This window comes from Heloderma suspectum, chromosome 6 (assembly GCF_057233095.1).
Source record: "Heloderma suspectum isolate Gila_16-S chromosome 6, 16-S_ref, whole genome shotgun sequence".
Lineage (NCBI taxonomy): Eukaryota > Metazoa > Chordata > Lepidosauria > Squamata > Helodermatidae > Heloderma > Heloderma suspectum.
In genome coordinates this window covers 10,798,873-10,821,988 of record NC_139463.1, presented here as the reverse complement: position 1 = coordinate 10,821,988, position 23,116 = coordinate 10,798,873, and the positions used below count along the sequence as shown (strand labels likewise).

At 45.3% G+C, this 23,116-nt stretch overlaps 1 protein-coding gene across 1 annotated transcript in view; it reads right to left on the bottom strand.

The window, feature by feature from the left end:
* Positions 1 to 22,062, bottom strand: part of CRTAM (cytotoxic and regulatory T cell molecule) — a 28,062-nt gene extending 6,000 nt beyond the window's left edge. The window contains exons 1-11 of the mRNA XM_084807217.1: positions 21,972 to 22,062; positions 17,262 to 17,408; positions 14,020 to 14,172; positions 12,263 to 12,406; positions 10,581 to 10,736; positions 9,286 to 9,360; positions 8,082 to 8,171; positions 5,657 to 5,755; positions 3,204 to 3,302; positions 2,934 to 3,032; positions 979 to 1,125 (exon numbers count right to left, since the gene is read on the bottom strand). Coding sequence (XP_084663343.1) covers positions 979 to 1,125; positions 2,934 to 3,032; positions 3,204 to 3,302; positions 5,657 to 5,755; positions 8,082 to 8,171; positions 9,286 to 9,360; positions 10,581 to 10,736; positions 12,263 to 12,406; positions 14,020 to 14,172; positions 17,262 to 17,408; positions 21,972 to 22,020 — 1,258 coding nt within the window. The 5' untranslated portion in view covers positions 22,021 to 22,062. The remainder of the gene's footprint in view (positions 1 to 978; positions 1,126 to 2,933; positions 3,033 to 3,203; positions 3,303 to 5,656; positions 5,756 to 8,081; positions 8,172 to 9,285; positions 9,361 to 10,580; positions 10,737 to 12,262; positions 12,407 to 14,019; positions 14,173 to 17,261; positions 17,409 to 21,971) is intronic.
* Between the last annotated feature and the right edge of the window lie 1,054 nt (positions 22,063 to 23,116).

Below are 23,116 nucleotides of genomic sequence, written 5' to 3'. Positions count from 1 at the left end.
ATACCCAGTTCTTTCCATCTCTCTCCATAGGGCTTGGTTTCCAGTCCCCTGATCATCTTTGTTGCCCTCCTCTGAACCCTCTCCAGCTTGTCTGCATCCTTCTGAAAGTGCAGTGCCCAGAACTGGACACAGTACTCCAGATGAGGCCTACCCAGTGCTGAGTAGAGGGGAACTAGTACTTGCTGGGATTTGGAAGCCATGCTTCTATTAATGCAGCCCAAGAGAGCATTTGCCTTTTTTGCAGCCCCATCACATTGTTGGCTCATATTCAGCTTGTGATGGACAACAATTCTAAGATCCTTCTTGCTTGTAGTGTTGCTGAGCCATGTATCCCCCATCTTGTCACTGTGCATTTGGTTTCTAATTAATTAATTAATACAAGAAGCCAGACTCCGGCTCAACATCAGGAGAAACTTCCTGACTGTTACAGCAATACGACAATGGAACCAATGACCTAGGGAGGTGGTGGGCTCTCCCATACTGGAGGCATTCAAGATGAGGCTGGACAGCCATCTGTCAGGGATGCTCTGACTTGGATTCCTGCATTGAGCAGGGGGTTGGACTCGATGGTCTTGTTGTAGGCCCCTTCCAACCCTACTATTCTATGATTCTATGATTCTATATCCCACCTTTCCTTCAAGGAACCCAAGATGGCATACATAATCCTCCTCCTCTCCATTTTATCCTCACAACAACCCTGTGAGGTAAGTTAGGCTGAGAGGCAGTGATTGGCCCCGTATTCCAGTGAGCTTCACGGCCGAGTGGGGACTAGAACCCTGATCTCCCAAATCCCAATCCAACGTTCTAACCACTGTACCACACTGCACACTCGGAACCACTATACCACACTGCACACATGGCAGTAAGGGTCAGGGGACTCACAAAAAGTGACCTGCTGTGGAAACATGGGTGGCAGCAGCCGTGTTTGGTCAAATGATCTGAAATGAGTTACTGAGTTTGATCACCCCCCCCCCTCACCTTTCTTCCATTTTCTGTGTGCTTTCCACAATTTCACCATGAAGAGAAGGACGATGACGAGCAAAGAAAAGAGCAACACCGTTACAAGGATTGGTAGCAAAATGTTTGGCTTCTTCATGATGATTCCTTCATAGGTCCTGTTTGTCCCTGTTTTTTAAGAAGAAGCCATATAATGCCTTTGAGTATTGTTTCCTAGCAACAAAATTGTGGCTTGAGTGCTGAAGAAACATGATATTTCTGCAACAGTCATGGTTTCTGAAGGGAAGATGTCTGGTTTCCCTTACAGCAAATGAGTCATCAACTGCACATTGGGGTTAGATCCAAAGGAAGGAATCTTCCTCTGATAGAAGGACTCCTTTTGTTGTGGGAAGGGGACCTTTGGATCGAACCCATTTATTGCCTGGAAACATACCAACAGCACAATACTATGTAAGGGCATTTCTGCATGAGGCTTTTATCCTGCACCTTTACCGAGGCTTCTGGATTCTTTGCAGGATTAAGATAGGCTCTGTTACACATGCTTTTTTCCAGGGTCTTTCTCTCTTTCTTTCTCTGCCTTTCTATATGTTTCATTATACAACCACTAGATAGTGCTGTGGTTTAGCAGAATTGCACTGTTCCATGAGACTCTCATTCTGCCATTTCTAAATAATACCAGACTTTCCTCATTAGGAAAAAAAAACCCGTGATAATGGTTGCAAAGCATGGGAGAGCCCCTAAAGGATGACGATGTCATGTAAAGGACCCACAAACAACCGTCAGTGATCAATCACGAGCGCACAATAAAAACCTTGTGTAGAAAGGCTCTAATTTCAGTGGGATTTACTCCCAATTATGTGTGTATAGCAGGGGTGCACAAACATGTCAGCTCTCAGAGCCACATTGCTGTCAGCTGGGGCGGGCGGGCACTGCATATGTACGCACATGTGGCTAGGGGAGAGAGGAGGCCATAAACCTCCTCCCCACTCCAGCAAATCCAATTGCCTTGCTGTTTCCCCACCACCATTAGCTGTGGTAAAGCAGCAATCCTGGCTGCTTTGTGGTCGCCCCATGACCCCTATTAAGATGGCTGTTCTGTCGCTGCTAATAGCAGTGCTGGAACAGCAGTCTTCTCTCTGCAGCTGGGTGGGGGCCCTGCAGGCTCAGTGGGCCACAGAGAATGGCAGAGGGTTATGCACCCCCGGTGTGTAGGAAGGCAGCCAAGAGAGCATCTCTGCACCAGAGACTTAAGCTAGAACAATTGTCTTTCTCTCCAGGGAAACCTGGGAAATGCAGTTCTCTGGGAGTGGATGTTTATGAGAGTGTTCAGCCCCCTCACCAAACTAGAGTTCCTAGGGGAAGCTGTGACACCTATAAACCCAATACAAGTCTGTAGTGTATGTATGAGGAGAGGCTAATGGTTGACATGGCAGACAATCATAAATACCCGGGCTGCCAAAAGAAATTATGCAAGAACTTTAATATGGCTGAAGGCTATAGTTTTTGGATTATGTATGCCTGTATACCCCCCTTTTGGGGGACACAATATTTTGGAGCCTAAATTATAGCTTATCCTTCAGTCCAATGGCACTATTTTGCTTTTTTCTGGACTTCAGAGAGATGTAGTTTCCATTCCCACTATACTGAACAGCCACTGTGCTCTGATGAACTTGGAGCACACTCCGGGAGAGAGCGGAGGACAGGAAGGCCTGGCGTGCTATGGTCCATGGGGTCATGAAGGGTCGGACATGACTGAACGACTCAACAACAACAACACTGTGCTCTGAGGTGTGAGGTTTTTCAGGGGAGGCTGGATACAGAGAGAAGCGTGCGTATGATAGGAGTTGTATTCTGACACATCTGGAGCACTCCAGGTTGGGAGGGGATGGCATATACTATAAGGAACCAGAACAGAGAAGTGTCAGAAGGATACTCATTTTACATTAGGACATGGATGTTTCGTTGCACTAACTTACCATTCGTTGTCTGAGAATTCAAAGTTGTTACGTCAGTACTCAGGGACGGTGTTTGTGTAGTCGAGTTTCCTTCCGTTACATTTAATATTTTGCCAAATCCTGTTGAAAACGAGAAAAGTTACACCTTTCAAATCCCAAATCCCAGTGTATATTTCAATATTGATAATACAGAGAATAGCTTCAAGTAATTGGTAGACATAGGATTAATCAGCAGAAATCAATTTCATTTTTCCATTTGGAAATTATTGTTTGGAAATCACTTCAACATACTGCTGGTGGCACTGGAATTCGAAGTTGCTGCTCCACTGCTCAGGGATGGTGTCGTTACCCTCAGGTTTTCTTCTGTTCCGTTTAATTTTCTGGCTGAATCTGTGGAAATGAAAAAGAGAAGTGTTATTGCTTTAATGCCCAAGCATAAATGTATGAACGTAATGACATAACAATTATGTATGTGGAAAGAATACAAGAAAATACAAGAATACAAGAAAATTACATATGTGGAAAGAATACACAGAAGAACTATACAGGAAAGATCTGAATGTCCCTGATAGCCATGATACTGCAGTCACTGAACTTGAGCCGGACATCCTAGAGAGTGAAGTCAGGTGGGCCTTAGGAAGCATTACTAACAACAAAGCTAGCGGAGATGACAGTATTCCAGCTGAGCTATTTAAAATCCTAAAAGATGATGCTGTTAAAGTGCTGCACTCAATATGCCAACAAATTTGGAACACTCAACAGTGGCCACAAGACTGGAAAAGGTCAGTTTACATTCCAATTCCAAAGAAGGGCAATGCCAAAGAGTGTTCAAACTACCATACAATTGCACTCATTTCACATGCCAGCAAGGTGATGCTCAAAATCCTACAAGCTAGGCTTCAGCAGTCTGTGAACCGAGAACTACCAGAAGTACAAGCTGGGTTTCGAAGAGGCAGAGGAACTAGAGATCAAATCGCCAACATTCGCTGCATCATGGAGAAAGCAAGAGAATTCCAGAAAAACGTCTATTTCTCCTTCATTGACTACACTAAAGCCTTTGATTGTGTGGATCACAACAAACTGTGGCAAATTCTGAAAGAGATGAGGGTACCAGACCACCTTACCTGTCTCCTGAGAAACCTGTACGAGGGTCAAGAAGCAACAGTAAGAACCAGACATGGAACAACTGATTGGTTCCAAACTGGGAAAGGAGTACAACAAGGCTGCATATTGTCGCCCTACTTATTTAACTTATATGCAGAGTACATCATGAGAAACGCCGGGTTGGATGAATCACCGGTCGGAATTAAGATTGCCGGGAGAATTATCAACAACCTCCGATATGCAGATGATACCACCCTAATGGCAGAAAGTGAAGAGGATCTAAAGAGCCTCTTTTTGAGGGTGAAAGAAGAGAGTGCAAAAGCTGGTTTGAAACTCAACATTAAAAAAACGAAGATCATGGCATCTGGCCCCATCACTTCCTGGCATATAGAAGGGGAAGAAATGGAAGCAGTGACAGATTTTATTTTCTTGGGCTCCAAGATCACCGCAGACGGTGACTGTAGCCATGAAATTAAAAGACACTTGCTCCTTGGGAGGAAAGCTATGGCAAACCTTGACAGCATAGTGAGAAGCAGAGACATCACCTTGCCGACAAAGGTCCGCATAATCAAAGCTATGGTTTTCCCAGTAGTAACGTATGGCTGTGAGAGCTGGACTATAAGGAAGGCTGAGCGCTGAAGAATTGATGCTTTCGAACTGTGGTGCTGGAGAAGACTCTTATGAGTCCCCTGGACTGCAAGGAGGTCAAATCAGTCCATCCTAAAGGAAATCAACCCTGAGTGCTCATTGGAAAGACAGTTACTGAAGCTGAAGCTCAAATATTTTGGCCACCTAATGCGAAGAGAAAACTCTCTGGAAAAGACCCTGATGCTGGGAAAGATTGAAGGCAAAAGGAGAAGGGGACGGCAGAGGATGAGATGGCTAGATAGCATCACTGATGCAATGAATATGGACTTGAGCACACTCCGGGAGAGAGCGGAGGACAGGAAGGCCTGGCGTGCTATGCTCCATGGGGTCACGAAGAGTCAGACACGACTGAACAACTGAACAACAATGACATAACTCCCCCCATCCCGATTAGGGAATGTTCTCCCCAGCGATCCCCCCCTGCCCCCCGTGCCATCATCCCCATCTTTTTGGCACCAGGTTAAGACTTTACTCCCAGGCATTGGATGGCATATGATGGGCTGTTTAATCCAACAGTCCAGTTGTTGATGGCTGTCACTGATGTTTTAGTTGTTTTAGTTGCTCTCTTAAGGACACAACCCTCTTCCAAACAGCCCAGCGAGGACTGAGGACTGAGCATGCTTGGTAGACATGGCATATTCAGTGTCAGTTAGAAAAGAAAAATGGAAAACCAGGGTTGGGAGGGGGAAGAGGAGCAGAAAGGAATGGCTGGCTGGAACCCTGGGCAGGAGCACTTCCGTTAGGAGGGAGGCTACACTGCAACTTTTTGTTATGGGTCCTCCTTGTCACTAGTGGCCATCACCACATCACGTGACAGTCAATGCCATATATTAATTAGGTGTTGGGTTGAAGGAGTATTTTCCATTGTCTGTCCTGACGCTACGATGTTGCAGTATCGATATTACAGTAAATAGCTTGAAGTAAGCCAGATTAACAGCAGAAATTAATTTCAATTTCCATTTGGAGAGGATGGTTACATTACTTTAACATACCGGTGGTGGCACTGGAATTCAGAGCTGCTGTTACACTGCTTGGGGATCGTGACTGTGCACTAGAGGTTCCTTCCGTTACTGGGAACATTTTGTCTGATCCTGTGGAATGCAAAAGGGAAAGGTTCATCCTCTCCAAGGGTGCAGAACCTCTTTCAACCCAAGGTCCAAATTCCATTTTAGAGGTATGACCATTAAGATCATTGGAAGAAGTCTTCCCGATGGTACCACAACCTGCAGACTTCAACTAGGAAGTGGGCCTTCTCTGTAGTGGCACCCACTTAGTGGAATGATGTTCCCCCTGGTATCTAGGAGGCAACAACTATAACATGTTTTCGGTACCCATTAAAGGCCCATTTCGTTACCGAGCTCTTCCCTGAGTGAGTGTGTTGCCCAGTTTGTTTGTTTGGAATTATGTGTTGTAATGGTTTTAAATGGTTTTAATGTTTTTATTAATGCTTTATATAATTTTGTTTTAGCAATTATCATGTCTTTTATGGTATTTTAATGCATATCATGATGCATTTTAATGGTTTTTATTTTCTTGTAAACCACTGAGAGATATTTTTAAACATGGATAGAGGTATATAAGGGAGCAATCCTATGGGGACAGACAGCTGCCTCTGGACTCGGAGGAGACTGCCTATCCAATGCACGGTGGGAGGATCATGGAGGGGATCATCTCCTCTGTGCTCCAGCCGCCTTGCATTTGCCGCTAGATGGCCAATTTCAGCTGTCTAGCCACGGAACATCGGGGCATGGGGTGGGGAGGCCGGACGACACATAGGAAGTGCCATACTGGCACTTCCACACCCCCTCCCCTCCCCCATTAACGCCCCCTTTTGCCCTGCTCCGCGCTGCTCTTACGAGTGCAGGGCACAGGGGCAATCCACACTGCCTTTGAGGCAGTGGGGTAGGGGGTGGGGAGGCAGTTCTCTGGGAGCCAATCTCAGAGGGCGGGCTCGGAGGTCAGTTCCTGGAAACCAACCAATCCTATGGCTGTCTAGCCGGTATCTAGAAGCCATAGGATTGCACCCTAAATCTATTAAGTAAAATAATAGACAAATGAATGAATGAATGAATGAATGAATGAATGCAAATGGCGTGGGGTCAAACTACCAAACATACCCCAAATATCAGCATATTTTATCTTAAAGCTCTTTCTAACAGCAAGTAAGCTGTTGGAGAGGCATTTTGACCTTTTAGAATGGGGAAAAACCTGCACAAAGGATGGGAAACCATCCAACAATTGGTGATTGGGGGAAAGGGGTTGGGGCTAGGAGCGTGGCCATGTGGGGAACCCTGGAGGGCTGGACGGAGACCTCAGGAGGGCTGGATTTGGCACCCCGATCTAGCCCAATATCCTACTTCCCACAGCGGCCAAGAACATGCAGAGCCTGAAGGTGGTAGCTATGTCCTGTTATTGCTCCTCAACCGTTCATATTGAGCAGCGTACTGCCTTTGAACATGGAACGTTCCATCTAACCCTTATGGGCGACAGTTCCTCATGACCATCTGAACTTCTACGGAGTTATCCCAGTGGCGGCTGGTGCACATTGGAGCTGGTGGAGTGGAGGGCAGGGCAGGTACCCCTATTCTACCGAGACGGTCGGAAGAGGGCAGGAGAAGGTCAGGCGTGGCCATCGGCAGCTGCATGCCGTGCACTAGGGCAAACGTGCCTGGCTGTGGGGGGATTTCTCTGCCACAAGTGGGTGGGGGAGAGGCAGAGAAGTCCCCCCACAGCTAGGCATGTTTGCTCCAATGCACAAGGTCACTGCCCCAATATAGAGCCACCTCTGATTTATTCAATCCCCACCTAAAGTCACTGAAGCCAGCCTCCTCACATATCAGCCTACCTGCTTGTTAAAATCAAGTGGGGGAAGCTCTTTTCTGTGTCCCATCTATGGTGGAAACATGGATGGTTGGAACGAGGGAGAGGGCTCTCTCCGTGGCCACACCAGTATTGTGGGCACCTTCACCCACGAGGTTTGGATTACACCATCTCCAGTTGCCTTCCATCAGCAAGATGGCATTTTATCTGCCATGCCTGTGTCTGTTATGTTTTATGTTGCTTTTGTGTTTTCGTTTTTACTATTGTGATTTTAATTACTATAAGCTGCCTTGTGTAATACATATGTATTAGGAAGTTGGGAAATAATAATAATGACGATGATAATGATGATGATGATGAAAATAATAATAACAACAACAATAATAATTTGCCACCACAGCCTGTAGCAGTGAATTCCACAGGTTAATTATGTGTGAAGTCTTTCTTGTTTGGTACTTTCTTTAGTCTGTCCTGAATTTAAAATGTTTCCCTATTGATTCTATAGTGAATGACTCGGCATAAACTGTATATATCAGATTACCAGCTGAAAGGAATTTAAAAGTGTGGACATTATTGTTAAATTACTTTAGCACATACCTTTGGTGGCATTAGAATTCAGAGTTGCTGCTTCTGTGCTTGGAGATGGTGTGGTGCTTCCTTCTGTTATATTTAATATGTTGTCTGATCCTGTGGAAATGAAGAGATTATGCCTTTCATGTCCCAGAAGGAATGTACATTGCGATACTGATATAATGGCTTCAAGTCATATATTATCAGCAGACATAAGAACATAAGAAGAGCCATGCTAGATCAGACCAAGGGTCCATCTAGTCCAGCATTCTGTTCATGCAGTGGCCAACCAGCTGTCAACTGGGAACCCACAAGCAGGGCATGAGCGCAACAGCACCCTCCCACCCATGTTCCCCAGCAACTGGTGTATGTAGGCTCATTGCCTCTGGTACTGGAGGTAGCACATAGCCGTCAGGACTAGTAGCCATTGATAGCCTTTTGCTCCAGGAATTTTAAAGCCATCCAAATTGGTGGCCATCACTACATCCTGTGGTGGCGAATTCCATAGTTTAACTATGCACTGTGTTTCAGTGGTTGACCCCAAGTTCTAATATAATGACAGAGGGGAAGAAAAAGGCTTTCTATCTTTTTTTTCTCCATACCATGCATAATTTTATAAAGTCCCATCTTTAGTCATCTTTTGTTGAAACTAAAAAGCCCTAAAACAGAGTTAGGCAATTTGATGCCCTCCAGATGTAACCCTGTGGACTACAACCCCTGCCAGCCCCAGCCAGCATGGCGAATGGGTAGGGATTATGGGAGTTGTAGTCCAAAAACATCTGGAGGGCACCATACTGCTCTAAACCCTTTAGCTTTTCCTTGCAGGGAAGGTCTTCTCCATTTTCTACAGGTCACTTCAGCTGAGGAAAAACAGAGATGAGGAAAGAGCCCCATATTACTGAGGGGCTCTTTGGTTCAATTTCAACTCAATGCAGTTTCTGATTACAAAAATCAAAGGATTGGAAACACTGGAGACTAAACAAATGGTCATGCAAATGCATTTTAAAAATCAGTTCAATTTTTGTCATTATCAACTAGACACATGTATACATGCTTTGCTTTAAGTAGGGACAGGGAACCATCTGGAAAACAAGTTCCCCACTCCTGGTTTAAAGGAATACAGCACCTAGATCAGTTCTGTATACTCTTATGTGAGCAGTGGTCAATAAACAGAGAATTATCTAACTTCCTTTGGTAAAAATTGTTGTGGCGTTTTGATGTTGGCGTTTACCTGTGTAATGGCGGGGTTTCTCGGAGGTCATAGTACCAAAATCAAGTGTGGTTGGAGTGAAGTCTGTAGTCAACTCTGGAAAATAGAAATACATTAGTTCTGAATTTCTTGTTTCATCCACATAAGGTATTATTTATCCCATGCATTAACCACTCCTCAGTTGGGAAAAGGACACAGAACAAGATTTCATCTCTCCTGCCCTCATAATAATAGAACATGGGGTCATCCAATGACACTGAGTGGCAGTACGCTCAGGATGGGCGGGGGGGGGGGGAGAAAATCCTTTTTCCACACTAGCTTAGAGGGTTTTACAAGAGGGCTACATAAGTTTACAGATAATAGATCTATCATCAGCTATTACATATGATGGCTAAATATAGCCTCCAGGGTCGGAGGCAATCTATGTGTACCAATGTTCAGGGCAAAAATGGGTATGGGCTATTGCCTTGAGGTATGAATAAGATGAGGCAGGTTGCTACAAGAGTGAGGCCTTCACAACACTGGCACCCTGTCTGTGATGGCTTCTCTGGAGAAGCTTGCCTGACACTGATGTTATGATCTGTTTGGCACCAAATGAAGTTTATTTTAATTTTTTTTCAGGCATTTTAAGACCTGTTTTAATACTTTTAGATCTTTTCACTGTTTTATCTTCTGCTGTTGTGTGTATGTGTGTGTGCTGCACCCTTGTTTCACTTTAATTGAAGTGCGGGAAGCTGAGGTGGCACAGGCTGCCTGAGACTGAGATGATTGTACAATGAAAGATAGGACACTCACAGTGAAGGCTGGTGGCTCTGATTTCGGTGGGGCTATAAATCCATTCTGGGTTTCATCCAGAACCAGTCAGAACTCTAAAGGAGCTATCCAAGGCACTGAAGCTATTTTGGGGATTGGGGTCAGCACCTTGGATAGCTCCTTTAGCATTCTGGCTGGTTCTGACTGAAGCACAGAATAGATTACGACCCCACCAAAATCGGAGCCACCAGCCTCCACTGGACACACACACTTCTTAGCGACCTCCTAAGTAAGGTAAGCTAAGTAAGGTAACCAAAGACAACCCACGAGAATTTCTACAAATTTTTCTTCTCCTTTGCATTTCTTTTCGCAAGCAATGTTTTTCTATCAAACTGAATGAGAATCGTCGAAAAAATGGGGAAGAAATTTTCAGCACAGCACTAATTCAAATTTGTGTTCTCGCCTCCCCTACCCCAGGCACTCGCTGCTGCTAATTAAATCAGTATTGTTCCATCTGTAATATTGCGCAGAGCCCACTACTCATATACCAATTTTGCACTTACTGATATCCTTGAGGTCTAATGTCACTGTTACATTTCCTCCTCCAAGAGCTTTGTGACGAATCACACAAGAAATGGTAGAATTCTGAAGGTATCTGTGCACTGTGAGGGTGCTGGTCGAATTGCACTTCTTGGCTCCCCGCTGGTGTTTGGTGTTACCTAAAATGCATTTGGGAATGCAAGGAGGGAAAAGTAATCCCTATCGGTGGTTTTTAAAATGTGCATTTAATTAACTGTTTGGAGCGTTAGTTGACAACTAGAGGCCTGCAAAGATATGGCTGGTAATTTCCAATCCATATAAATAGTTCAGTCTCCCCTCCCCTCTGCCAATTCTTAGTTTTCCTTTTCCTCTCAGTCTCTTGCCTGTTGCCTTCTCTTCTTTGCCTCTTTCTACTGGCATGTTTCCTTCCCCAAGCTTGCTTTTCTTGGTGCTACTTCCTTGCTTCCTCCTTTCGTAGGCACTTCTGCCTACCCTGTCCTTACGGTAGGGATGCCGGAGAAATCCTCCATGGACCCCAATGAGGCTGGATTCTATTGAATCCAGCCCCCCGAAGTCCGTGGAGGATCGGATCTCCTACCTCGTGCAGTCCTTGCCGCCGGCCGTCTCTGAAGCCCCAGCGATACGGCCGCCATTGCCGTATCGCTGGCTGAAGTGACGGACTACAGATGCAAATGGCGTCCGCTATGCCATTTGCGTCCCTGCTCTTTGACGTGATAGGCTACGTAAATCTTTACGTAGCCTATTGCATGAAAAAACAGGGACGCAAATGGTGTATTTGTGTCCTTGTTCATTCGTGCGATAGGCTACGTAAAGATTTATGTAGCCTATCATGTCAAAGAGTAGGGACGCTAATGGCGTAGCGGACACCATTTGTGTCCACAGTCCATCAGTCCAGCCAGTGATATGGCAATGGCGGCCGTATCGCTGGGGCTTCGGAGCTGGCCGGCGGCTCTGTGGAGTGGACATGGAGCGGAGCTGGCCAGCGAGGATTACGGAGGGGAGGAATGGATCACCTCCCCTGCCCGGTGGACCCCCCACAGACGGCAAGGTAAGGGATTTGTACATCCCTACCTTATGGAGAATCAAAGCAGATAAGCCAGTATCTGCCAGAGGTCCTTCTGATTGGCTAGCATCTCTTTACCACTCAGGCAGGTAAGCCAATCACTGCCAGAATCTCCATTACTCCTGTCTTCATCACAACATCCCTTATATTGCCTTTCTGATGTGGTATATTCAGGAGGACTGGGGCCTTTGAAATATTTTAAGCCTATCCCAGTTAATTTATCTAGAATTTTACTTTCACCACAAGCAATATCAATCTTTGCTTCTTATAAAATTATGAATACTTGAGGAGAGAAAAGTCGCTTCAAATGTATTTGGGAGAGAAACCACATTAATAGATCTTTATCAGTGAATACATCTGTTCAAAGTTTATTTGTTATCTCATAGAATCATATTTGCTAATTGTGTATGAAAATTTGATTTTGTGAGGCAATGTTCTGTTGAACTACCAACGTTCTTGAGTGTGATGAAAATATTTGGTGACAGAACAAAACAACAGCTTGATTTTTTAAACAGATAGTTGAGGTTTTTGCAGGATTTGGCTTGCCTTGATCCTGATTTTTAAAAGCCTGTTAAAAAGACAAAGGATACTGTACCAAGAAGTAAGTTATTTGAGACGTACCAAAGAGTTCCATCCCATTGTCCAGTAGCCACGTCATCCGAGGACGGGGCTTATGGCCCCAGGTGGAGCATTTTAAAATAACCTTTTCTTCTTTGTTGGGAACATTAATTCTCGATGCTTCCAACACAGTTTTGAAGGGGGCAGCTGTAACAATGAGATACATCATCAGATTTGGAAGTTGCCATCTTCCCATTGCAACTTGATCATGGTGAAGTGTGCAGGATCTCAGCTCCCAAAGTATAAATGGGCAGTATCCAACTGCCCATTTATACAATATTTGTTCTGTTACTGCAAATGACATTGTTCTAGCAAAAACTAGGTTCTGAACTATGCGCAAGAGAAGAAGCCAACTAAAGTCATGTTTGCAGAAGCGTGATTGCGTAGTGGTTTTGCATAACTCTTGTGCAATGTGTTGTGCAATGCATTGTGCAGCCAGTTGCACAACTGCTTTGAACCCATTGTGCAACCAGTTGCACATTCTGCTTGCAACGTATTGAGCAATTGGTTGAGCAACTGCTTGCGCAACAGAAAGAGTCAGTGGAGCTCCACTAGTGCTATTTCGGTCTGCGGAATGTCACCATTGGATACTGCCCAATCATGTCTCCAGACATGAGATTTGCAATGTAATTCAGTGTGGCAGTACCGTTCTAGAGACTGGGGCTCTGATGTCAAAGAAAAATGGACAGTCCACGAGGAAAAAAATATCCAAAATCCACAGCTGGGCAATACCTTTATTAAGACTGACTAAAATACCACAAAACAGTATGCAAGCTTTCAAGTCCTCCAGAACTCTTCATCAGGCTAGGTAGTTCAAAAAGCACAGTGTGTATGTGTGTGTGTGTGTGTGTGTGGTGGTGTTTCTTCCCCTATCCCTCCTACTTTTGTTCCACTTATTTTGTTATTTTATTTAAACCTCCATTGCCTATTTCCTTTTCCCACCTAGTAACCCCCAATATCACCTATTAGGAGCTGCTGGGACTAGAATAGGCAACCCATAGCTCTGTGCACAGTTACCTCACGTGCTGAGCCACCAGGGCTACAGGTTGGAGCATCTACCTAGGCAGTGGAGGTTCTCACATATGGATGTAGCTACACCCACCTGGCTGGTCACTGGCTGCCCTCAACAGGAAGGTGTATATCTCATATATACCTGCCCGGACCCTAAGATAATCTTCAATGGTGCTTCTTTGGGAGTCCCCACCAAAGGAATTTAGTTGGGTTGCTAGCTACTAAGAAGAGGACCTTTTCTGCTGTGGCACCGTAGTTGTGGAATAACCTCTGCACAGAGGCTCACCTGGCGCCTATGTTGTATTCTTTCTGATGCCAGGTGAAGACCTTATTTTCCCAGGCATTTTAGTCTTTCAGTTTCTGTTATTTTAGATCTGTTGCTGCATTTTAAATCTTTGCATTGCTGTTAGGTTTATTTTGGTCTTTACTTCTATCTTATATTGTAGTTTTAAACTTTTATAGTGTATCTTAGGTTATTTTATGGTTTTAATAGTTGTGAACTGCACAGAGAGCTTCGGCTATTGGGCAGTATAGAAATGTAATAAGGAAAGAAAGAAAGAAAGAAAGAAAGAAAGAAAGAAAGAAAGAAAGAAAGAAAGAAAGAAAGACTTCCTGTTCAGGCTGGGACCAGTTCTTATTGGGTTTGTTTCTGGCTCCCGCTCAACAGCTACCTCCGGTTCAGCTCAGACATCACCCTCCCCATTTCTGCATGTTCTCATTTATTGAAAGCCTGGAGTTAAGGGACTCACCTAAGACGGTGACATACACCTGCTTTATTTTGATTGGCACACTGTAGTAGAAACACTGATATAGCCCTTTGTCGTGCTTTGTTACATTGGAGAGACGAATAGATAAATCATCCCCTGAGAAATGGATAAGCTTATACCTCTGATCTCTTAAACCTGAAAAAGACAAACAAATGGATAAGAGAGACAGTAACAGCCTGTTCTTCAAAGTGCTACACCAGGTTTTGCTTCGCGTATGAGCCCAGGAATGGGTTGTATTGTAGGGATGTGTGAGCAGCTGTAGCTGGCAGGAAATGGCATCAGGGGATCATGGAGAGGGGAGGGCTTACAGGACAAGCTGGGGTCCCAAACACTGTGGGAGACTTGACTGAAATCAGAGGTTGGCAGAATTGGATGGTTGTGAGTGAACGGGCCCACCAGCAAAGAAGTGCTGCCAACTTGGCTCTCTGTGGCAAGACCCTACATCCCAGAAACCTCCATGTCAGTCCGGGAGACTCTTTGGCATTCTCCTCACCAGTCATGGCCAGGGGTCCCCAAACTTTTTGGGCCCATGAGCACATTGGGGAACTTCAGAAACTGCTGTGGGCACCACGACAAAATGGCTCCCATGGTGGATGTGGCAAGTCACATAATGACTGCCATGGGGGCTTGACTAGTCAGACGTGGGTGGGGGAGAGAAATAGTGAGGCTAGAGGCTGGGTGGGCGGGGGGGGGAATGGAAAGAGTTGCTTCCTAGCCCGCCCAATCTTCTTCCATCCACACAGACCTTTCCCCTTTGCTCTCTCTGTCCACTCTCAGACTCTAGCTTCACCATTTCTCTCCCATAACCCCTTTCCTTGCTATTTCTCTCCCTTCCATGTCCCAAGCCTCCTTCTCTTTGTCCCTAGTCTTGCTCTTTCTCTCCCATTCACCCCTGTTTCTCTCCACACCCAGCCTCACTATTTGCTTCCCCTCCACCTCTTTACCTCATGGTATCTCCCCCACTTCTAGCCTTGCGCTTTCTCTCCCCTCTGCCCCTTTGCCTTGCTTTCTCTTCCTGCCTGCTGAACAGCTCAGCAGAGCAGACTCAGGAAGAGGAAGGAGAACCTGGCACTGTAACATTTTTCAATTGTTATCAAAAACATTTTTTTGAAGGGGGCAGGGAGTGAAGAGCCCTGTGGGTGTCATTGGAGGTGTCTGCGGGGGCCACGTTGGGGACCCCTACCCTAGTCCCTGACCATGAAGGAGGGCTTCCTAGGCCAAGTTGCCAGAGGACCCTTCCAACAAAAGCTGAACTAAAATCAGAAGCCTGCTTCAGTTTACAATAAATATATTTTTCCTGGTCCTGGGGTCAGGGGAGGGAGAAATGTACTCGCATGGTTCTGGGAACAACGAAGTGAATGTGGGCCCATTAGGGCCCAAGGAATGGATACAGTAGTGCAGCTAGGTAATTTTATACCCTGGACTTAAAGGTCTTATGGGGCTCTCTTTAGATGCCCACATGTATTACTTCAGATATGAAGCACACAATTCACATTTCTCTTTGCCCCAACCACCACGTCGGGGTTTACAACCACTTCTACATTCTTGATATACGAGAACAACAACAACAACAAAACTAAGGGTTTAGTGGAGCACAAATATAGATGAACTCTTTGGAGAATGGAATGCTTGCTGAAGTTCCTCCTGTTAACTGTCTTTTCAGACTCAATGCCTTCAGTTCCACTTACAGCATCTAACAAAGTGGGTTATCACCCACGAAAACTCATGCTAATTTATTAATCTGTCTGAACAACTAAAACAGTTAGTCTATATTTGTGCTACACTTAAGTCTCGAATTTGTAAACAGAAGGCTAACATGGTTATACTATAATATTATTAACAACAAAACTGTTTGCCAACCTTGATTCCAAACAAAAAACAAAAAACAAAACTCTGACCATGTGCAGTTTTGCATTTCAAATTCATTTAAATATTGAACAACAGGAATAAGATACAGTTTGCTTCTATTGCCCTCATCACATGCCACTCTCTGGATGGTCATTTGGGGCGCTGCTGGGCTGCAGGGTCCTGGATTTTGGCCCCAGGGGCCAACGCTTATTGTACCACTGAAGGGATGAGCAAACGCTTCCAGGCTCAGGAACTTTAGGCTCCAAGGAAAACTCAGTAGCCCATTCCGGATTTTCCATGGGGCATCAAAATATCTAAGGCTGGCATAAGGGGGAAGATCCCACAAGGTTTCAGACTGGATTGTGCTGGATCCTGTGCAGAGAAACCAGCAAGCCAAACATCTTAGGGCCTGCCTGTTCTCATAGTACAGCCTTGCCCCAGCTTGGTGCCCTCCAGATGTTTTGGAATACAGCTCCCATCAGCCCCAGCCTTCATGGCCAATGGTTATGGGTGCTGGGTGTTGTAGGCCAAAACATCTGGAGGAGCCCAGGTTGGGGAAGGCAGCCATGGGAACATACCCTCAGGCATTGCTTATCGGGGAAGATCATACACGGCGCAACTCTGCTATCAGAGGAGTGGTGGATGGTGAAGCAAGATAGGGCCTTCTCAATTGTGGCACCCCAACTTTGGAATTTCCTGCCTGATAAACTGATCTCTTCTCTCCCTGCCTTCCGGTAGTTTTTAGGTATGCCTTTGCATAAAGTCATTTGCAAATCTCCTATTTTTCCGGTATTGGAGTCCTGCTAATTGCATTGCTACTGTGTCTTCTCTTTTAATTTGTTTTAACGATTGCATATACTGTGAGTTGTAACCACTCTGAAGCTCCCTTAAATAGGGTGGAAAGGCAGAGTATAAATATGTTAACTAATACATAAATAAGAAAGAGAAGGGGGGATTTTAATCCGGGGGAGTGGAACCCTGTGTCCCAATTATCTACAGTCTGGGAAATTCTGTTCTAGGATAAAAACAAGAGTCTTGTGGCATGTTAAAGACATTGACTGTGGCATGTGCTTTCCCGGGCCAGGAGCCCTCCTGGTCAGTTGCAGAGGGTTCTGTTCTTGCTGGACAGAGTGGAGGCATTGGTTTTTGTTTTAATTGTAGAGGCAGTGATAAACCTATTGGAAGGAATTTCTGTATTCACACATCCTAACCACAGTGGTGGGACTTCCGTTGCATTGACGCTCTGCAGGAGAGTGGTTGACTGTGCCAGAAGCAAACTGTGTTGGTGTATATGAGTCAAAGTACAGTAGGAAATCCCACTGCTTGCCTGGTTCCAGTGGAAAAAAAAAAGGGCACTGCCTTCCTCCTGCACTTACCTTGCCAGTTATTGAAAAAAATCACAAACCCAGAAGGGTTCTTCCATTCAAGTGCGGATCGGCTGTCTCCCGCAACAACACAGTGTAGGTCTAAATTCTGCCCCTCCACTAAGGTTATGTGTTCAATGCGATTCTCTTGAAAAGCCCCTGTCAAAGAAAATCAGTTTATGAACGGTCACTATAGGGCAACCAACAACAACTTCCTTCTGAGTGAAACAGAACAGTCCCCTGCTACTTTAAAGAGTTGGTATTTGAATTCATCTTCATGGTAGAAAGATACCTTCTAAAATTTATTCATTTTCCATACACTGCCTCTGTCTCTGTCTCTCTGTCTCTCTGTCTGTCTCTCTCTCACACACACACACGATATATATAAAATTACAATAGGATCCCTCCTTTTAATAGCGATCTCAGGTGGTGAGTGTCAACAGGATGGAGATGCTGAGAAAATGAGGGAGGTATAAGCATGTTCAGGGAAACCCTGAGGTTAGCATAAGTACAGTTCTTTTAAGGTGGCAGCCCCCCCCACACACACACACATACCTGCCCACCAAAGGGCACATTGAGGACTGAACATGTTCTGTAGCCATCAAATGTTACACAACAGCTGGAAAAGAAAAACAGAATCTGGGGATTCTGTTGCAGATTCCACTTGTTAGATTACAATTCTAATTATTGTAACAATATAAATACGAAATATCAATGTAAAAAGTTATGAATCTACACATGTTGCAAAAATATTAAACTTGCAATATAAACAGCTATAAACAATATAGTATCATATCTAACTTTCCAAAACTTGATAAAAAGACCATAATCTTTTATTCAACCATAATCTTGGTTTCAGTTGTTTTCCATCTCTCCATTTTATGAGTTTGGTTAGTTTAGTCAACTGTGTGCTGTCATACTTTACTTATCCATTCTATAAAACAGGTGTGTTAGGATTTCTATAAGTCTTGGGTATATGCACATGTTTAACTGCCACAGTTACTGAATTTGTTTTTTTAATCTGTGGTATGTTTGGCATTTAGGTGTTTGTTTCAGCTTCTATCTTGCCCACCCCCTTGTCCAGGTACAAGGTGGGTAACAACCATTGGGGTGGGGTGGAGGAAAACGATGCTACAATCCATTATTTCAAGCCCTCTGTGACAAATATAGGAAAATCAGGTTTTGCGAGAAACAGGAATGTGTTTTGTTTTAACTGAATTAGCGAAACGGTATCATACCTTCTATTAACAATGTTTAGGCTGTGAGTGCCACTGCTTGCATAGCCAAAACAGCACCACCCCTGCCTACGAGTGAGGTACCAGCAGGCTTGGAGGAATCTCAAGATTTGCAGGAATAATAATAAAAAATCTTCAGGAAAAGAAAAAAAAAGAAACCTAAGGGAGAGGAAAAACCCCCAAACAACCCAGTGAGGATCATGCATGTTCAGTAGCCATTGAATGCTTACTGACCTGTGTGTGTGTGTGGGGGGGGGGGGCGTTATCAGAATGTTGGGAATGAAATGGGGTATCAGGAATCCTGAACAACAACACATTTTGTCGCAGGTCTGTCTTGTCCACCCCACAAATAGACATCAATTCAGCATAAAGTCTGAATTGGGCCTGTCTCTCAACCTAACCTACCTCACATGGCTGTTGTGAGGAAACAAAAGGCGATGGCCCCATGCAGGCTGTGTTGAAGGATATGATATGGGATAGAGAGAAACAAGAGGGACATGCAACAAAATGTTCTGGTGTAGAATGCTCCTGCTCACAGTTCCAGCCAGCCAGCCATGCCATCTCTCTTTCCAAGAGACTCCGTTACATCCCTGGTTTTTTTGGTCCCCAATAGTAAGTCAAAATTCCAAGGCTATTGAGCATTTTCAGCCCTCACTGGGTTGTTTTGGGGGTGTTTTCTCCTCTTCCTCCTCCTCCTTTTTTGTACTTCTGCAAACCTTGGGGTTTCCCTGAGCCTACTGATACCTCCTCCTGGGCAGGGTGGCCATGTGTCCTACTTCACAGAGGACAGTCCTCTATTTGAAGGGCTGTGAGAGGACAGTCCTCTATTTTAAGGCACCCTCTATTTGATGGTTTGCCCTGCCCAAATCCAGTTTTAAAGATAAAGAACCCTAAGGAGGGAGAGCAGCCAGAAGCCTTGAAGTTGCCCATCAACACACTGAGCAGGCACACAGGGCAACCAGTCATGGTGACGTGCATCATGTTTCTATGTAAATTATAGTAATCGTTTTTAAATTTTCTTCTATATGCATAAATTAACACATGCAAAGTCTATGCAAGTCACTATCCTCTTTTGTCCTCTTTTTGTGGAAATGCCTAAGTGGCCACCCTAGGAGGGACAGTGCTCTCGTTGCCACATCAGGGGCTCACACACGTGGAGAATGAGTTCACTATTTGTATATACAGCACAATGTAATGTTCTGATGTTCTAACTCTAAAAGAGAAACGTTGCCAAGTTCACAGTGTCGGTGGCTGAGAGGGCTGCGTTTGTGGTTTTCCATGGAGCCTTCATTGAGCTTTGCTGCTTCCTGCTACTAGCATTAGCCGGTGGGGGGTGGGGGTGGGGCAAAGTACGTCAGTTCGTAAGTCTTGAACTGAGACAGAAAGGAAACACATGCTTGCCAGTGGCAGAATAATCAATGCAAAACCTTTCCATTTGAAGCAATAGAAAATTCACACCGAGGCGGTGGACGTGGTTTAGACAGACATTCTCGGCCTTGTAAACAAAGGTGTCGGCGTGCTGCTCAACCCACTTCCACCACACTTTAGATGCTTTCTCTGTCTTCAGCCTCATGTACAACAACATCAATCGTGGGCTAAATATAACATCAGTGTGCACCTAATCCTTAATCCCACGCATGGTTCATCTGTAGTGCTGGACCGCCCCCCCACCCCCCGAGGTTGAAAAGAGGGAGTGAAGGGGGCCAATGATACTGGCAGCTGCTGGCTCCTGAACATATTGAGAGAAGGGGCAATGACGTGACTTTCTCCAATGAAGCCGGTGTGTGTGGGGGGGGCTGTTTTGCCCCATCTTCTTTCTCCCTCAGTTACATCTGTGCCTTTGACAACTCCCCATTCCAAAACCAGGACTTTTAGGTCCAAGGAGCATTTCTCAAGATTGAGCCGATGCTCTCATTCTTATGGTGCATTCTCCTATGTTACAGTGCATTACCATGCTGGCTGGGTATGACAGGAGTTGTCATCCAACACAGCTGGAGGGCACCAGGTTGGGGAGGGCTGAACTAGGATTTAGTAGCCTTGTATCGTACATTACTGATGGCCAGTTGGCCACTGGGCCTCATCCAGCCCCTGTCCTGATTTCTCCTGCCATACCATACTCTGGGATGGTAGTAATCGCCCATTTCCTGAGAGGAGTATTGCTTTGTCAGGCATTTTAGCTCAAAGAACTAGCCTTACACTGGCCCAGCGAACTGGAGAAGAGAGCAATGATATTGTGATGGTGGTGGCGGCAGCGGCAGTGATAAGAGCATCAGAGAGCCATGCTGGGTCAGGCCAAGGGTCCATCTAGTCCAGCATTCTGTTCATACAGTGGCCAACCAGCTGCCCATGGGAAGCCCACAAGCAGGACATGAGTGCAACAGCACCCTCCCACCCATGTTCCCCAGCAACTGGTGTACCTAGGCATCCTGCCTCTGATACTGGAGGTAGCATATAGCCATCAGGACTAGTAGCCATTGACAGCCTTCTCCTCCTCCACGAATTTGTCCAACTCCCTTTTAAAGCCATCAAAATTGGTGGCCATCACTATGTCTTGTGGTAGCAAATTCCATAGTGTAACTATGTTCTGTGTGAAGAAGCCCTTACACAGCTCCTAAGGAACAGTGTAGGGAAGAATCCAGCCTCCCCCCTCCCCAACTGAAGTACAGGGGGGCACAGATCTGAGTTAGAGCCCAGGCCTTGCATACAGAAAAACTCTCCAGTCCTTGACATCTCCACTTGGGGGGGGGGGGGGAGAGAGAGAGATTGAGAATCAGGTTGCAGGTGACATGAATTACTTTCTGTCCTAAGTCCTGGGAAGTCAGTACCAGTCAGTGTAGAACGCAGTACTGGGCTAGATGGACCAATGGGCTGACTTAATATCAGGCAGCTCCCAGAGTCCATGTGGCCACCAGTGTTACAGGTGATCCTATGGAGAAAGCCATTGCAATGTGGTTGTAGAGAGACAACTCATAATTTTTTAAAAAGAGCTCCCAATAAAGAGAGCATTATCTCAGCCCCATGGTCAACTGAAACAGTAAGCAAATCATTGGTCACTTCCAAACATTTTTCCCCGGGAATCTGGCATCCCTCCAAAGGGATCTTCATTCATGAGAAGGGAGGTAATGGCAGAGATGTTTGACAGTCGGTGTGTCGACTTCGACCAATTTTCTCTGCTGTGTGTAGGCACTGCGGAGTGTCAGGTGCACTCTCATTCCATGCGCAGCTACATTGAGGCCCAGGTGGAGCTGAGGATGCACCCTATCCCAGCCTTTCTAAACCCGGTGCCGTTCATGTGTTGGACTACAACTCCCAGTACCTCCCTCCGGTCAGCATGGCTGCTGGGAGTTGTAGTCCAACACCTCTGGCGGGCACCAGACCATTTCCCAGAATCTTCTGTAACTCACCAGACAAGCTCTTCTAAAAATGGGATCCCCTGAAGCTAGAAACCTTGCCAATGACCGAAATAAGCTTCCCTGCTGTTACATACCTTGCAGCGGCAGCAAAGCCAACACACAGAGCAGGGGAGCGAGGGACATGTTGCGGAGGTGCCTGCTTCAAAGGCAGCCCTGCGTGACACCGAACAAGCTTCCTCTTTGCTGCAGAAGTCAGGGGCTTGCAGCCAGCTCCTCCTTTTCATTCAACGGGGCAGCAAGATGCACGTACCATGACCTCATCAGTGGCAGCATCTGCCCCCTTTCCTCTGGCTGCTCCCACCTACCTTCACACCTCGCAGGGACACTTTCCCCTTGTGGCTGCAGTCAAGAAAGTTAGGCTGTTCTAAAATCAACCTTTTATGTGGTCAGTGCTCACACCAGACGGCGCAGTGAATGCTCTTTAAAGGCCAGCTTGCACTTGATGTTTTGGGTCGTGGTTCCAAATATGAGAGTGCACTGAAAACATTTCATGCACATCACTCTCACAGGACTGTGCTGCCGGTTCATCACCTCCAAGCTGCAAATCATGTAGCAGTTCACACATTAAGGTGCTTGTGTTCCTTTACTTACCAAAAAGAAAACTAGCTTTTCTCAGTCACAATGTCACACTTGCTTTTTCATTCATAATACTAACATAAAATATTCACTCATATATACAGACATATACATTTTATAGCCAGCACTGCACCGAGAGCTTTGAGGCTCTTTTCTGGAAGCCTCTGCCATCTGACATAAGTTGGATGGTAATTAGAGAGAGCATCTTTTTAGTGGTGGTGCCCCAGAGAAGCTTGCCTGGCACCCACCTTGCCATTTCAGCACCAGGAGATACATATCACCAAGGCTTTTAAACCCTTTTAAGATGTGCCTGACTGTATTGATCTGTTGGCATTTTAACTGTATTTTAAATATCTGCATTGCTGCTAGGTTTTATTCTGGTTGTACTGTTATATTGTAGTTTTAATGCTTTTATATTTTATACGGTTTTATTCTGTGTGGTTTTTTGGTTTTAATTTTTGTGAACCGCCCAGAGAGATTTGGCTATTGGGCAGTATAGAAATGCAATAAATAAATACATATTCTTCATTGTGCTGTTTTTTTGTTGTTGTGTTAAGTCATTTTTATCCTGTTTATTTTTGAAAATATTGCATTTTGTTCTGAGATTGTAACCTGCCCAGGAAATGCCACTGTGGCATTGATA